This window comes from Diaphorina citri, unplaced genomic scaffold (genome assembly GCF_000475195.1).
Source record: "Diaphorina citri unplaced genomic scaffold, Diaci psyllid genome assembly version 1.1 scaffold260, whole genome shotgun sequence".
Lineage (NCBI taxonomy): Eukaryota > Metazoa > Arthropoda > Insecta > Hemiptera > Psyllidae > Diaphorina > Diaphorina citri.
This window is the reverse complement of record NW_007377697.1, coordinates 166519-185097: the sequence shown is the minus strand read 5'-3', so window position 1 is coordinate 185097 and position 18579 is coordinate 166519. Positions and strand designations below refer to the sequence as shown.

Genomic DNA, 18579 nt, shown 5'->3' with positions numbered 1-18579 from the left:
TTGAACACGGTACACGAGATTTTCGTTTATAAAAATACATAATTAGTTAAATAAATAAAATAGAGAGATTCCATTTAGTAGTGTAAAGGGAGAAATCATAGAATTTTTGTAAAGTAATAAGTAAATTATATATTATGTAATGAATTTACTACAGGTAATAAAGATGACATTTAAGGGGGCTTAGGTATATTGATTATGCAAATTGGAATGAGATTCATAAGTTTGATGCCTCTAAAATGTAAAATACATTAAAATATACAGGACGACCAAACAGGCCTAACTACTCGAATGTAAAATTGAAATTAGATCAATTTGAAACACGTTTAATACAATTTCATGATTCATACCTAACTAGAATACTAAACAAATGGAATTTCTTTTTCTGACCTTTATTTCCTTTCAGGTTACATTAGATTAGGCCCGTTTTAAGGAAAAATATGTCTTGGAAAACTATCTGTTCAGTGTTCACGTGATATAATTATACATATTAACATTATGTATTTTACATACATAGTGAGATAATAATATACATCAGTAAACCTGTATCTATCCTTTACATTTGTTATGTTACAAATGAATTTTGGTGTTAACAGACTTCCTTTAGAAAAAAACAATAAAAGTATGATATGTTACGCGTACAAAAAATAACTTTTATAATATACAAAACAAAACAAATTTCATAGAAAATATAAATTTTGCAAACTTATTACTCATGTATAAAACTAGCATGATTAAAAAGAAAAAGGAAATTACGTATTTTCATGAAACCAGTACTCAGTACTTGAACGCAACACCTCCTGAGAAGTGAGAACTGAAGAAACACACTGACCCTGTATCCGAAAACATAATGGTCAATAAATATTTGAAACATTTTACGTTACCCATAACATTATCCAGGTAGATAGTGATAGGCTTTACACGATTGTACGAGTATGACATTATTATGAGCATATACACAAGATAGCATTAGATGGGTTAAATTTTTTTTTTTTTTTTTTTTTTTGTTTTGTTTTTGTTTAAATATATCTTGTTACCTATTTGTATGTCAATTAAAATGTTTTTTTCTACATATAAAAAGAATTCCTCTCTGGTTCATTATTGAATTTCTCTTGAACTTTCAGACTCGAAATATTATTATTATTATTATTGTACTTCAACGGTTGGTTGAATACTATGTTGGATTGACTATTTACATGCCTATTTATATATAAAAAGTAAAATCCCTTCACACAGGGAGTATCGAACTAGTAACTTTAACTGTAAGTCTAATAGTGTTGCACCATTCGGTTCGGCGTTAAAAATCACTCAGGATTGACTATAAAACGAGTTAACCAGTGCTCAAAAATTCGAATCGCTGAGTCTAAAGCAGCGCCTGTTATTCAGAAATTCAATGCAATAAGCAGTACTAAAAAATAATTTAAGTTCTGAAATCAACTCTGTGGCCACATTTTAGGAACCGCTGCCGAACCATAAAAGTCTCAGGTGGCCATAGTTTCGGAACCGCTTCAGAACATATGGGTCTTAAACCACAAAATTTAGTGCCAATACCGTAAAATTTGGGCTATCAGCCCTTGCTTTATGTTCTGAAGCGGTTCCGCAACTATGGCCACTAAAAATTTCATCATACCGTCCGATTTGATCTTCGAATCCGAGCCGAAGGTAGGGGTGGTAGGAAATATTAATGGGGAGTCAACAGGCACGTAGTATTTCTCGGAAATGGAAAACTCGCTCTCTAAGGAGCTCAAGTTGTTCAGATATGGGTTATATGGGAGACTACAGTCTGCTAACAGGGAACATTCTTTTTGCCTGAATCCCATAATGAGTATGGCAACGTTTTCCGGTGTAGATGAGTAGAGGAGAACCCCATGATTATTTGCAAAATGCGATAGATTTTTAGTAATCCAAAGATACGAGTACACTCCCCCATGATAGTTTAACACAAAAGAAATTATAATTTGCACAAATAAATTGGACTTCTCTTTGCTAAAATCTCAAGTGTATTTTGATAAAATTACGAATAGATCCAATTAGGTACATTATTTTAATGCTGTTCCTAAAATAACAAAAGGTACCAATATCTATCGTATTCACCAACTACTCAAGCAGTTAAGTAAATTCTACACGTTGCTACCATCACGCTAACAAGAAATAGGGAAAATTTTGCCTCCTTCAATACAAACAACAAAAAACGCAACAACTCCTCATTCAATACAACAAAATATGCAACAACTTGTAGTGTAAACGAAAATAAAAAGTTTGTTCTTGAGAAGGACATTTAAAATATCAATCAAATCAACACCCTCAAAAAATGGAAAGCCCAAGAATAAACATATCCAACACTGACGTTAAGAGGGGGGATTGAAACAGAAAATTCATACAGAAACAGTGCCTTATATGGAAGGACATTGGATAATACACATTTCAATACAACAATCCATTGGTTTGATGTTCACTATATCTCACAAGATCTTCTTCCACAGAATCGGCTTCATCTTTGTGATTGGGTGGTGGAGGTGCAGGCGCTTTTGTATTCACATGCAGGGGCTTCATACCGAATTGATTAGTATTGATGCCCAGTTTGCTCGGTTGATAAGACGACAGGCTTGTTGGCGTGATGTTGCTTGTGCCATTTGAGGTGGGAATGTTGTTCACAAGTGATGGACCTGAAACAAAATGTTCACACATTAGATTTCATAGAAACTAAGGGAAAACCGAGGAGGGAAAACACTCAAGATAAGCACCGCCATTTAGAAATCCCAGCGAACAAAACCGAGTGAAGCATAAAATCTGATATGACCTTGACCTTAACCTTAATAGTTGAAAGGGTTGTCCTTCAAGTAATGTGATAGTTGGAGTGAAAATTGAGGGAAGCCTACATCAAAATGGGACTCACAAAAGTGTCTCGTTTTTTAAAAAAAAAAGATCTTATTCATCTCGTTCAAGACAATAATTAGGTCACAAATAGCTAATATCGATGGAAAAATCAATTAATATGTTAATTTATACTCCAAGCAACTTAATTGAATCGCATCATAATGCATAATTTCTTTAAGATCCAACTATAGATCGATAGATAATCGCTTCGCTTCGAGGGTTCTACAAATTTATCAAGTATTTGACATCGATCTATAAATAACATTATAATATAAAATAATAGATGGCGAAATTTTCTTCTCAAAATCATCTAATGAAACGGGACGTGCTATAACGATACTTGGTCGTATCCTGTCAGGATATGAAAGGCATATTTTTGTCAACACATCAACGAAAGTGAATCCCGATCTACCTGTCAAGCTGTCGTTTGGGTCTACCGCAACGAAAGTGAATCACGTTAAAAAAGCAGTTGTTCCAGTCTGAAATGAAAATAGTTCCGCTTCCATGGGCAAATGGGCATATTATCCCCAGGTTCGCACCCGGTGGCATTATCACTTGTCAGTCTGGTTAATGGGGAAAATATCAAAGTATTTGAGTCCATGGCCAAATCTGTCAATTCTATTGATCAAAATAATTGATCAGCAAATAATAATAATAATTCACGCATTGTTGATTTGCCAAAAAAAGAAGTGTCAACAATACGACAAATCCTATTCTATCCATCGACTTCTATGTATTGAGGATCTATATTTTTTAGATCGAGCTGCACTATTAAACTACGACATTTAAAGTAAAGTTGTATCTAGGTAGTTATGCGAGGTTTCTCAAATTGAAACGTCAAAATGCCATTTGACCTTGGTATGGGGTAAAGGTACTCGTATCCTGTCAGGATATGGAAGGTATATTTTTGTCAACACATCAACGAAAGTGAGTCAATTGACCCATCTACCTGTCAACCTATTGGTAGGATATATTGCTCTACCGCTCTATAGGATTCCTGGGTCTAATCAACAAAACCTCCGATGTGGGCTTTACTGAAGCCAGGTATTTTTGTAAGGGACACGAATTCCATAATGGTTAGGCTTATTGTTTGTTTTGAAAGAAGGAAATTTCACTATTAATGCCAACACGTACCCAATATACAGGGTGACTTGAAGTTTTAGAAACCGCACAAATATGCACATAGAGGTGAGAATCGGCGAATTATTCTATAAAAAGTTTTTCATCCGAGATTGCAGCGAATAGGAAGTAAGATGATACGAATTTGGAACAAGAAAGAGCGCTAATAAATGTCTTGAAAAATAAACAAAACCAACATAAGAACAAAATTTCCAATAGTGTACAAAGAGCTTCCCTGTTTTCCTTCAAGTTGCATACTTGCTACTTCAGGGCAGTTCAAATTACGTACACATTACCAAGATTATTTCTCATGAAACCAGAACAAAATTTCCAATAGTGTACAAAGAGCTTCCCTGTTTTCCTTCAAGTTGCATACTTGCTACTTCAGGGCAGTTCAAATTACGTATACATTACCAAGATTATTTCTCATGAAACCAGTACTCAGTACTTGAACGCAACACCTCCTGAGAAGTGAGAACTGAAGAAACACACTGACCCTGTATCCGAAAACATAATGGTCAATAAATATTTGAAACATTTTACGTTACCCATAACATTATCCAGGTAGATAGTGATAGGCTTTACACGATTGTATGACATTATTATGAGCATATACACAAGATAGCATTAACACGCAGTGACAGAAGCATGATAATTATTCTACAAGCCAAGTCATTACCCCTGACTGCATTATTTTGTGTAACATTCCGAGATATTATGTGGAATAGTCATTTTTGTTTACATACAAAAAAATTAACATACTTACGCCAAATACCAGCCTACGAGTACTCATATTTCACGGGAAAAATGTGACAAACCACAAATTCATTAGACAAGAAGAGCCCATCATTGCTGTGACCTATACGAGTATGAAGTGCCTTCAACATACGAGCAAATATTCCTTTAGTTCACAAAATTCAATCAACTTGTAATCTTTCTCACCTACGCAGAATGTGAAACTCAATTTACATTTTAAAATAGAAGTGCTGAAGAAGCTTTATTCAGTTTCTGTCAGCGTTTGATGTTAGGTCCAATGGTTTCAATATGCTTTTACTTGGGTGGTATTAGCATTAGTTTGTATATTTTATCATTCAAAAACATTTTGAAGTGTTGGTTTTCACGAAAAATCTGTGGATGGTCAATAATACATTTTGAACTTAATGTACGAGTGATATCAGCATATGACACTGATAACCTTATCATTTTTACCAATGCTCTTGTTTCAAGCGGATGGGATAAAACACTTCTTCCATTTTCTTTGTTCAGTATTGAATTATCATTTTGTGAAATACTCATTTACTGCCGAACCCGTATTGGGTATTTAGGCACCTTCCTATTTAAGTAACTAATGAACACCTTCCTATTAAAATAACTAATGAAAGTGAAACAAACACCCAAAATGCAAAACCTGTAGGAAGAGCTTTGTCAATCTGATGACGAAATGGGGCTAGTCCCTACCAATAACACCTATAAAGAAGGTAGTTCTTAAAGAAGGGAACAACGATCTATTGAATTGGGAGTACCATAGGTTGCCCATGTCCACGCAGTAATGGACAACAGAGCACCCAAAATGCAAAACCTGTAGGAAGAGCTTTGTCAATCTGATGACGAAATGGGGCTAGTCCCTACCAATAACACCTATAAAGAAGGGAACAACGATCTATTGAATTGGGAGTACCATAGGTTGCCCATGTCCACGCAGTAATGGACAACAGAGATACCTACGGTGCAACTACTGAGCCTTCTGTCACAATTATTTCTGTATCGGATCAGTATTCTTGAAGCCAATAATGGTAGTCAATAGTCTCATTAACCCACGCTGTGCTCATTGTCAATCGACACCAAGTATCGTGTGATTAACACGGTGAAATGAAATCGCTATTTTCCTGTGATCAAGAGCAAGATCAAATTACACAGAAAGGCAAAAGAGAAGAGGGAGAACAGGATAGTACTGGATTCAGAGAGGTGTGTGTATCTACTGTTTGAAGCCAATAATGGTAGTCAATAGTCTCATTAACCCACGCTGTGCTCATTGTCAATCGACACCAAGTATCGTGTGATTAACACGGTCAAATGAAATCGCTATTTTCCTGTGATCAAGAGCAAGATCAAATTACACAGAAAGGCAAAAGAGAAGAGGAAGAACAGGATAGTACTGGATTCAGAGAGGTGTGTGTATCTACTGTTAAGTAATCCATGATACGAATTTAAACTCTTCAGAAAGTTACGTTCCCAAAAGAATCGGACACCAACCTAAAAATATCCTTATGCGATCAGGGAGTCAAGGGGATCCTTCAACAATCCCCAAAGCCGCAAATACCATATTTCCTATGAAATGTAAATCTGAACACGGATAAAGAACAAATCAATATAAGGAAAACAATAATCGAGGATAGGAAGAGAGGGAGTTACGTATTTAAAAACACAAATCAATCTTTAATAACACGTACTTCTTCAAACAGTTTACATTAAGCTTGGACATTTAATTGAATTTATAACCTAATCAAAAGTTCAATGTCTACAGATAACAATGCAGATCAGATCCATGATAGTTTAACACAAAAGAAATTATAATTTGCACAAATAAATTGGACTTCTCTTTGCTAAAATCTCAAGTGTATTTTGATACAGATAAGCAAATCAATCAATCGATGCAGAAATATCGTAGGAAACCGATTTAGAGATACGCACACAATATGATCACAATGAACAATAGACCACGGGACTTATAAGGGGTTGAGACCTTGTGTTTAATATTTGTGTGTATGGCTAATGGGTTACTGGTATCACTCACACACTTAGGTCCTATATCGCCATACATGGTCCATAATATGAGCGCCCATATTGTTACTCCTATCACTATGGTCCATAATATAATTGCTGATTACCAATATTGTCACTACTATCATAATTATGGTCTACATCTACCATATGATTAGCAATATTAATACTAGTACCACAAACGAAAAAGATATCATTATCAATATTAATACTAGTATCAGAAACGAAAATGAAATGTCAACTTGTGCTGGTTCAATGTCTTTCACTCCTTGAAAGTAGACTGCTAATTTCAATATCAAGAGTGAGTAATACTGGTGATACAATATACAAGACTGCAGACTTGAACGTTCATTCACCCTCAGTAAAAATATTGACAGCATAAAAGTAGACGTAAACGAAGGGAAAGGAATTAGTACAATACTTAAAATGAAGCTTTTATGAAATTATAATCCATTATGAAAGTCATATCACCAGAAACCAGTCGGCTACGAAAGAAAGAAACTCAAAAGAGAAAGGGCGAGGAGATCAGAGAAGGAATGGGAATGAAAACCGAAAGCAAAAATTAACGAGATAGAAAACCGAATTAGGAAAAAAAACGGCAAAGGAGGAAACATAAATACTACTTAGTATTAGCAAACAGTAGATGGTTAGAACGAGGAAGCGAAGGATTCAAGGAAAGAGGACGGGGAAAAGAGAAAGCAGAATCTGAATAGAAAAGAGAGAAAACGGGAAATCCATTGAAATTGGAAAAAAATCCCATTTCAAGCAATGACGATGGACAGTCCATGAGAGGCTCGACATTATAACACGCAATATCAGCATAATTCTAAGTGGGCAGCAGAGTGTGATGATCAGCTGCGTGGTAACAAGAGGGAAATTTTGACGAATAAAAATCAAATTAGAGGGGGATAAAGACACAAACTGTGCAGATGTCAAAAATTAAGTACATTTGAAACACACAAATAAACAACGAGAAGGAAATGCATCACATCACAGCCCAATGAGGGGTTTTTCTTTCAATCCCCGAATAGTCCAGACTAGAGGATATCATCACTACATCAGTCAGACCATCTTCAATACATCAAACGCGCCACTGGCCAGTGTAATTGAAAATAATTCAAACGCTTTTTATGAATAGAACCGCTCAGATAAAATTAAAATGCTCTGGATGCCTCGTTATCGTCCTTCTGTTTCATTTCCAAATCACAATTATCACACATCCCAGTTGTGTGTATGAATGTTATCAAAGTCACAGTTATAACTCGGCACACATTCCATGTTATCAATCTTTGTGGTAGGAAATATTAATGGGGAGTCAACAGGCACGTAGTATTTCTCGGAAATGGAAAACTCGCTCTCTAAGGAGCTCAAGTTGTTCAAATATGGGTTATATGGGAGACTACAGTCTGCTAACAGGGAACATTCTTTTTGCCTGAATTTCATAATGAGCATGGCAATGATTTCCGGTGTAGATGAGTAGAGGAGAACCCCATGATTATTTGCAAAATGCGATAGCTTTTTAGTAATCCAAAGATACGAGTACACTCCACAAACTTTACTTTATGATTGGTGAAACACAACAGAAGCCATCAATATTGCCGATAAAAAGTGTCACTTATCCATAAAATGGTGAATAAACGTGTCCTCACGATTGGCACGTTCTCTTTTACCCAACTAAAGTTATCAAACTTTGACGAAAGAATAATAAGGAAGAAAGAGAGACTAAGAGAGCAGTAAAAGTTCATTCTTACATTCCTCAGGAACCAAAGACGTTAACTCCTTAATAAACTGTTGCACAATTTTCATCACGCTAAACACTAAACAATTTTTCTCAATCACTTGATTGACTTTGTGAATCACGAAACGCAATGCCACGGAGATGTTGGTTTCTGCTAAATCTTATGAACCTCATTAGAGCAAGTTCCAATATCATATTGTTACAAAATACAAAGCTAATAACAATTAGGAATGACCATTTCATTGGACAAAAGAAACATAGTGGCTGTTGATAGTAACCAGAACCAAAGTGGCATTAACAGAGAACAACAGCTCAAGAGCAGTTTATTGATATGGATTGTAGAGCAAGGCTGTCACTATTGTCAAAACAGAGAATCTTCTAAAAGTAGATAATACGACGGATTAATTGAATTCTGGAGTAAGGTATCGGACGAATCAAGGTTAAAAGTTTTGCTTTTTATTTCTAAAAAGGAAGGACGGGCTAAAAATGGCCCTATACCCTACATTCGTACCATTTCATTTCCAGGGTTCTGAGTGGGAGATTCAACCTCAGAAATTCACTTACCGGTAGTTTTAACAGGAGAGACTGGAGTGTTCAATTCTTCAAAGCTTTCCTCTGATGGGTATTCATAAACACTGGTGTTCAAATCAAACTGGATGTTCATCTGGAAAACGAAAAAACGAGAAATTTTATAATAGTAGGATGCAGAAAGAATCTTTTACACAATATTATATCCCTTCAAAATCTCCAGTTCAAACACATGTCATTTGAAGTAGGTACATCTTTACTAATACTTGTGTGCCCACGTTACCCGTTCCCTACACGTACAATTGTATACGTTTTACCTGTATCTTTCTTTTTCTTCCTAGAGTCCTATACAAGTATACTTCCTTATAACTTTCCCCTATTTGTATGTTTACCAAGACAACATTTAGGAAATATTTATTGGTTACATTTCTCATTTAAATTTCCATGATGTAATCACAGTTTTCTTTCAAATTTGGCCTAGGAGCGGGCAGAAAAAAATGATTTTTTTTTCTCCCCGCTGTTTTTAGCCCGTCCTTACTTTATTATTACGATAGTAATAAAAAAAAAAAAAGTATAAGGGACGGGCTATTGTATTCGCTTCGGTGTCGTCTGTTTAGTTCAAAACAGGATAATGTGATATCTATCCAAGCTCTGAGATGAAAATTTGTTTTGTAATTTACAGGGGATGGGAGTAAACATATTTCCAGGAGGATCCATAATAATAATGGCAAAATCGGGAATCGGAAAAACCTAATACATCTCTCTGACCCGTCTAGGGCTACTGCCAATTGCCAAAGTAATTACAACAAAATATCCAGATGCATTTTTCGACCCTGCTGGGATGAAGCTGGATTGGAATGATATACATTCCGCTACAGGAGCTGTCTATCCAGATATTTTCTCCACTCAAGACTCAAGAGTATTATTAAACACATTGAATAATCTCCTATTCACGCCTCTGTATTACATTTCTGAATTACCAGCACCTGATGTGTGCTGTGTGTGAAATTTTAACACAAAAGCATGTGATCATTATACAGAATATAATATTTATGTATGTATAATGTCTATTTTTTTATTATAGTATGTACCTTGCTATCGTCCCATTGTAATAATAGCTAGGTTATACTGTAGGGTAGGAGATGGCAAGATATTATAATAGCCACTGCATAGTTTTAAATCAAGAACTTGAGAAATGCTCAAAAGAATGAATGCCTTTGCAGAAGGTAAATTCCATGCAGTACAATTTCCACATTAGCATATTCAAAGAAGTTCATTGTTCTTTAATCTTTTAATTGAACCGACTATTATTTATATGTACTTTTAAAAATGTTCAAAATCTTTATGAAATTTTCAATTGATTTCGCATTAGGAGGTCACAGACACAAACTTCATTATCAACCAAGATGTGACAATGGTTTTCCCGTCCTTGAGTTGGAGTCTACATAGTGCAGTCTCTAAATCCATTAAATGATCCAGACATCAAAGAAAGGAAAACCATTTTGTAAAACTACAATTAAATTTTCGATTAAGACATTTAAATATCATACAATAGCAACGTTTACAGTTTTCTTATGTCTTCTGGGATTTAATTAAATTTCCTCTTGCAAAAGGATTCTTTTGTTGTTGAGTAGTGTTTTTAGGTTTCTCGTAGGTTAGCAAATTAGGTGAATAATGTTAGAATTTATAAATTTCAAGTTTTATGTCAGAAGTATTTAGACTACCAGCTGTGTGAGATGCTTATGCTCCTAATCAAATCTTTAATGTCTTCATTTTGTTCATTAATTGAACTGTTCAGACAACAAATTTTGAGCTACTAGACTACTAAATCGGAAGAGGCAAAATTCCTACTGAAATTCCATTTCTAGAAGCTGGTTTTGAAAAGTAAAAAGACTAAATTATTGAATCTCTCCCAGAAGAACATCTTCACTTGAAGACCCTAATAAAACCCTTTTTTGAAAAGTTCTGAACCTGAAAAGAGGCAAAATTCCTACTGAAATTCCATTTCTAGAAGCTGGTTTTGAAAAGTAAAAAGACTAAATTATTGAATCTCTCCCAGAAGAATATCTTCACTTGAAGACCCTAATAAAACCCTTTTTGAAAAGTTCTGAACCTGAATATTATATAGGATAAGGAAAAGTTGTATCGTTATCCTATACTTCTCTAACAGCATTACCACGGTACTCAGTTACTCGTATGAGAAGCATTGTATAGAGGAGTTACCTGTTATAGCTGTTATACACATTCACCTCAGTGTAAAGTGTGAGTCTCATTGAACGGGAGGTTATTAACTTGATGGAATATCGAGCTGATTATTGATCATTCAATCTTTTTCTTTTCAATAACAAGTGGCGTGGGTTTCTTGAATGGGGAGATCCAATATTTTTAGATGTTAGATGGAGGGAACTGTAACTGCCGAGGTCTTATCGTCTCAAAAGCGAGGAGAGTAGAAAGACAGTCGTTCCGAGCCTAAAATCCACCCCGGACTGATGAGATTGAACACTACAAATCATGGTTTATAAATTTCGAAAAGACATGGGTACTTCGAGTATATTCCGTGATATGCCATGTTGTTAAAGATAAATTTGTAATATCCTCGGCGCTAGGAACAGAGAAATTTTTGAAGCTTTTCATAGAATCGTTGAAATCCAGTGTCAGTAAAGATACTAATGCTCAATAGTGATTATCTCCAACATTGACAGAAATCAGTATCAGTATGAGATCTCACGTATCCACCACTGCATGGTGTATTATAAATAAACCCTTTGTTATATTTTTTAGATCAATAGTGCTTATCAATACATTACACATAAACGTAAAATCCATACATTATTATTGGTACCAATGAAAATTTTCCGATTCAATGTGATAATAAAGTTGAATAGCATCCAAGTATTCAAGCTCTTTAGACATAAGATCTGAGAACTATCTTGAGCGAAGATTTATGTGAGAACTCAGACGGATTATTATCTCTAATCCGTCGTTATTCATATTAGTGTAATTTTCTAGAGAGTGGAAACGTAATTTGGTTCACAAGAAAAAGCGATTGAAAAGTGAAAAACTCAAATTGGCATATCCGTGTGCTAGTGGATGTGTAATCTATAATTCACCAAGGAATGTGGTCTTCCTTATTACCTCCCTCTCATTTGGCCTACTTCTATCTAAAAGCAAAAATATGAGCGTCAATAGTGCAATAGTCCTAAACTAAAATGGACGCGGCACACAAGGGATCAGGAAGAGACCGCCTTAACATAATAATGAGCGTCGTCTAACCTTTTTTCCTCATAATAGGTGTACTTATAGGTCAACTATGTATTTACAGTTTTAGACTCCAAAAGGTAAAGGGATTTCCAGTCTCATCCTAGCACAAAGTATAAAGAAGGAATTGCAGTCTAGACTCTAGTCCAGTAGTTCAGAAATGCATGAAAAACAAACGTACTGTTAATCAGGTTGAATTCAATCCGCGTTCTCTGTGTAATACAACTTTTTTTCTGCGTAAATATGCTACCGATATGAAGTGTTACAATAATATTTCCTACATAATCACATTTCTTGTACAACGACATAGAGTTTCAATACAACTCCGACAAGAGTACATATGACTTGGTATTAATGTAAACAACATAGGAATATTATTGCACAATTCTGATACAAAAGCACGTAGGTGTCTGTGTTAGAGCAGAATACTTTGTAGTTAGTACGATTGCCATTAGATCATCAACCAAACGTCACTAAGAACAAAGGAAAATCATAAAAATGAGAATATTATGACCGTCTCAAAGTAGGCAAATCCGCTTCTTGCAGTTCTTGGCAACAAATATTACGATTTGTCTAAAATGAGACATTTATCCAACATATTCCGCTCTTTAAAATCAATCTACTCAAAACTAGAGTGGGTGGAGCATACAGCATACAGAACAATAAATAGGAGCTTTTAAGAAAAACAGTATGCCAACAATCAAATGAATGATAAAATGACCCAATATCACCAAATAAGGTAAAAAATTATCAATCAGAAATGAGATAAGAAAACGATAAATAATGTGTGATAAGCAAAATATGTGAGATGAGCTCATTCAATCGTTAATGATTGTTTATGAGCATTGGAAAATTATATAATATTTTGATCAAACATTAAATTTATCTCTGTCATGTCGGTAAAACCCTCGAGTTTCAGAGGATGATTGGAAATCTTTGTATCCGAAGGGCCTGGTATATCGAGATTGTGTCACATAAGGATCCTGAGCATTGGAAAATTATATAATATTTTGATCAAACATTAAATTTATCTCTGTCATGTCGGTAAAACCCTCGAGTTTCAGAGGATGATTTAGGAAATCTTTGTATCCGAAGGGCCTGGTATATCGAGATTATGTCACATAAGAATCCCAATTCGTTGATCTTCCAATTAATTGTGTATATTTATTACATGTGATGACAAATATTTGTTCATAGACTCCAACGTCTATTTTTAAAACTCTGCCTCTAGCGAACGCATCGCTAGAAGCTTTCATGTGTTTTTGAGAGGTTTTATCTGGTCCATTCACCTGATTTAATTTTAAATAAAAAGACATTTCCTTTCATGGATTTTCATTCCTTGATCATTTATCGTTTGCACACTTGTTTTTGATTGGCGGAGATTTTTCATGTCTAATTTTCCCGTGGAATCTTAAAAACTTCAAATTCAAAATTTCCAAACTCTGTTGTCAATGTTGTCACTCAAAACTATTGATCGCTGTCTTCACTCATTTCCATACAACATATGAGTTCATACAGGTGCAGTCCAAAAACTCTCGATCCAAAAACAATAAATTAATTCTACCTTCACTTGAGAAATGTAAAAGGAGCGCCACTCACGTATCTGCAAAACGCTGATGTAGGAATGGCTGTTTTGGAAATGTGTAGAAATTGAATTGAATATTAAGAGTCCCAAATACGATGTACCCACCTTATTGAAGCTTGAAAATGATACTGACGTTGTAGCCACTCCAAACTAGGTTTAACCCAATAGATTACCTAGATATTCGATTTATTTCGACTCTGTTTTAAGACGTGGAACAGAAAGTAAACCGATGTTAGATAAAAAAAGACTTTAGCATGCCACATTCTCACACAACAGCTTCCAGCTTCGCAGAAATCCAATTAGACATCTCAATTTATCAGACCATATTCCCTATTTTGTTTGATAACTTCTTGTTTTTTGTAATGGTATGTTAGTTATGTCATGTTATCATTTCTTATAGACCTAGAGCAATCTTGAAACAAGTATGTACGAATGGTCATTGATCAGTGATCCAATTGGATTGATACTTTCTTTCATGTACACACAGCCTCATTGGCATCTTGAGATCTTCGTTTCTATTGAAGAACTTCTATCGGCTGAAACAAGTATGTACGAATGGTCATTGATCAGTGATCCAATTGGATTGATACTTTCTTTCATGTACACACAGCCTCATTGGCATCTTAATTGAGATCTTCGTTTCTATTGAAGAACTTCTATCGGTATGTCTATTCAAACATGGCAAAGTTCAAAACAGGATAATGTGATATCTATCCAAGCTCTGAGATGAAAATTTGTTTTGTAATTTACAGGGGATGGGAGTAAACATATTTATTTTCCCTCATGAAAACTATTACAGTTATATGCAGATTCATAATTTTATAATCACCTGTGAGAAGCACGAGTTTCCACTTTGTGAAATTTTAGAGATAGATGCAGAAGGGGTGTATGGATATTCAATGAATTAGGACAGATTAGATCTAATGATGTCCGAATAATACTGGTAAGTCTCTTTGCCCCAGCTATTGAATACAATGTTGCTATGTTTTAATGTGCGGATTTAAAAGCTCACTAATAGTGAATTAGACTCACAATTCTCTACTTAAGCACTCGAATCTATTCCTCTAAACGGTATTCTATGAAAGGAAATTTATAACAGCCACTACCGCTCATGCTAACCCAAGGTACAAAAAAAAACTCAATTTCAAAAGAAGAAAAACGCTAGGGAATATTACAAATGGAAGCAATTATTGAAGATAAATTCATTACACAATTGTTAGTGTAGCACAACATCATGAAAGGAGAATTAGTTCACCAAGTTCTTAACAGTTCATTTCATTTTAATCCTCGAGGCGAAATTAATTCCATGTTTCTATTCAATCTTGGTGCGAATAAATTGACAATTATCAATTCTGTGTGGAGCGTTGGAATTGTTCAACGGTTCAAAAATGTGTTTGACAACAAAGAGAAAGACGAAGAAGAGTTAAGACTCTGGGGTACTCCACACAATCATTCATTCGCCATGCATCTTCTCTTTCTTCTCCTTCTTCATCATCACATTCATCACCATCATCTGTAGAATGGTCATTTATAAGGTGTCCGAACGATACTAGCTTGGAAAAATAGCCCCAAAGAACGAGTATTGGAATACAATGTTGCGTTCATTATCGAATCCTAGATTTTCTAATAAAAATTCGCAGCGTGTTTATTTGTAAAAGCACAAATGAATGCTTCTTTATAATCTTATTCTTGAGGTGCTTTGACCGGCACATTAAACTTTAGTTCTGCATTCTATATGACTAGATAATACTAGTCCGTATAACTAGTTTTATATTGTTAAATCGGACGGACAAAGAGAAATCTATCCACACAATACAACGAGACAAACTTTGGGAAATAATAAAACCCCTGTCTTTATCCATTCTAGTTCTGATTGCGTAGTTTCGACAGTGAAATCTGTTGTATTTTTAAGATTTTCCCCACTTGTTACGACTACTATCATTTCTAGCCTGTTATTAATTATTATTGTTTTGGAAAAGGACACACTCCAATACACCTGGTTATATTGAGAAAAATCTACATCGATCACTACAAGTAACTAGACTTCTTAACCATAGCTTCTTGAAATTTTCAATCGATCTTTTAAGCTTATCCGCTCACAATTTAGAAACAGGTCGAAAGCGTTCCCATGTTTGCCCATCTCTTCAACTTGTTACTAGTAATGAAATGAGTATTTAATATACAGAGGAACTTTGCTATCCTTCCCATATTCCCATACCAATTCCAACTATGTTTTGCTCAGAGATTCCAGCACCCCATTACCCATTACAAATGCACTAGGTCTCAACTCTAGGTATGTAGATACTATAAAAAGTTAATTTCAAACGTGTAAATTTTAAATTGGCTTTTTTATATATACCACTGACATGACAGATGCATAAAAAAGGTGCAATTAAAATAGTTATTGTATGTACATAGTAATTAATATCCGTGAAATTCCTGTTCCTGATTAAGATTGAGACTTTGATGTTTAATTACATTTCTAGGATTCTAGGCTAAGCATTTAGCGTCGAGAAAGTATTTGTCTATTTCGAAAGAAAATCAGTTTTATCTGCCGTGCCTTGATTGGAAACAATTTTCCTCAACAACTTCCGATAAATCAATAATTTAGAGACGATTTGCATCTGACTTCGAAACAATCAATATTTTTAACATAATTTGAACTTGAATTTCAAACATTACCATAAGATGATAAGGAAAACACGATAGTTACAAGTCTTCTACGTGAAAATAAAGCCATAAGCTTAATTTGTGTGCACGAACACAAAAAAGTGAGTAAGCTCAAGACAAGAAGCTAAGCTAATACTCAACAAGATGGAAGATACACATCTAACAAGCCCATGGATACAAAGCTTTTTTTTCTAGATATACGTCTTCTACACTTAACGTTGTTTGAAGAAATAAAGAAACAAATGCTAGAACCATGTGGCCTTGTGGATAACTGAGAGCTTGTGTTCTTAAAGCATCAGGATGAACATGTGATATTAAATATTAAATTGATTATTTTTTTCTAGTTTAGCTTAAAACCTTGGTGCTTCACAATTCATGTTCACAATTAATTTAGAACAATAAATTTCTACCAGCAAATATTTGATGTTATAAAAGAATTCCAACATTCTGCACAGCTCCTATTTCTGTCATCAGTCTGTAGTTCTGTACTCAGGTTATTAAGAACTTCTTCAGGAATCAGGAGATTGACGATCTGAAATTACATTTTACCAGCAACTGGTTTCTGTATCAATAAATATTTTAGTCTTTTTATGCTCTTGATTATTATTTTGAACTTCTCAACTCGTCACCACTTGAGTTTAACAGTTTAGTCTGCTCTGCTTAGTTTATTTCGTACTTTTTTTCAGTGTTCTGTTCACTTTAATTAACAGGCCACTAACTGGAGCTCTCAAGCAAGTAGCGGGTTTTTAGAAGAAAAAACTTAGCGTATTTGAGGTTTTAGTTAGATGCTTCTGCCTTTTGTTAGATTCTACCAGAACTACTAAACAATGGAAGTCCAAGTATACAATGCTGAAAATTACAAATATTTCTAGCTTGGATTACGTTAGAAATATAATTGGATGTGTAGAAAAAGTGCCTACAAATATATCATTCTGTATGTCCATCTAAAAATAAAGGTACTCTACTGTGATTCAAGATTCAATACCCAAAGTCCAACGAAATTCAAATGTGTTTTAGCTGTAGAAATGTACGTACTCATACGTGTTCTTGTTCTATAAGTAGGTAGGTGGGTATATGGCTCTACATTAATGGTCACTTTTTTACAGCCACTACCATCATAGCTCATGGCCATTTGGCCATAAAAAGGGTCATAAATTTAAAATTACATTTTCTTTCTACACTAACAAAGTTTACTAGCTCCACTATCCTTTGTCTATGACGGTACACATCTCATATTTCTTCATGAGATAGACTATGATAAACAATGTAATACTTTTAGTATAATATTAATAATAATTTCTTCTTAGAGTATGAACAATACCCATCATAAATAATTACTTTGAACAACACAACACACTTGGGATATTAGCTCGGAAATAGTGCAAAACAATACAAGCAGCTTACATAATTTAAGAAGGAAAAAAAGTAAAACTCCAACAAAGAACGAAAAAAATAACACCATTTAAATAAAAAGTGTGCTAGGTTTTAATTTCATACCCAGACAGACCATTTTGCCTGTATAGTTTTACTTTCTTTTCAGTTTTATAGCCCTTATCTATGATGAATGCATACTAGCTATTCACGTAGGGGTAGGTTAATACTGGAACGAGGAAAATGAAGAATACGTTAAAGAATGGTATAAGTGCATCAGTCTGACGCTACTGTTAATAAAGTAACTCCTTACCTACAGTCCTTACTACATCGAAGTACCTCCCTCGTAATGAAAATATTGCCACCCATACATAGTCAATACCTATATCACAAAATGCCATGTTGTGCTGGTACTCGAGAATTCTTTGTGGAATAAAACCCCTTTCAAACATGATTCCCATTCTAAAAACAAACTGAAAAGTGGAAAAGTTTTAGTTCAAACAGAAAATTCATTTTCCATTTCACACACAAATGGAAAGAAAAACAACTAACAAAACTCTCTTCATTTAAAAGTTTCCAATGTTTAATTTCTACCAGACACACACACTTTTGAAATATGTGAATTGAATTTGAAAACTCGGAGTAATGATGAAAG

The 18579-nt window shown here is 34.6% G+C and overlaps 1 protein-coding gene across 1 annotated transcript in view; it reads right to left on the bottom strand.

Moving 5' to 3' along the window:
• Positions 1-2158: 2158 nt before the first annotated feature.
• LOC103506755 (rho GTPase-activating protein gacZ) overlaps positions 2159-18579 on the bottom strand; it is a 31372-nt gene continuing 14951 nt past the window's right edge. The window contains exons 3-4 of the mRNA XM_008471156.3: positions 9077-9176; positions 2159-2663 (exon numbers count right to left, since the gene is read on the bottom strand). Of these exons, the coding sequence (XP_008469378.1) occupies positions 2422-2663; positions 9077-9176 (342 nt within the window). The 3' untranslated portion in view covers positions 2159-2421. The remainder of the gene's footprint in view (positions 2664-9076; positions 9177-18579) is intronic.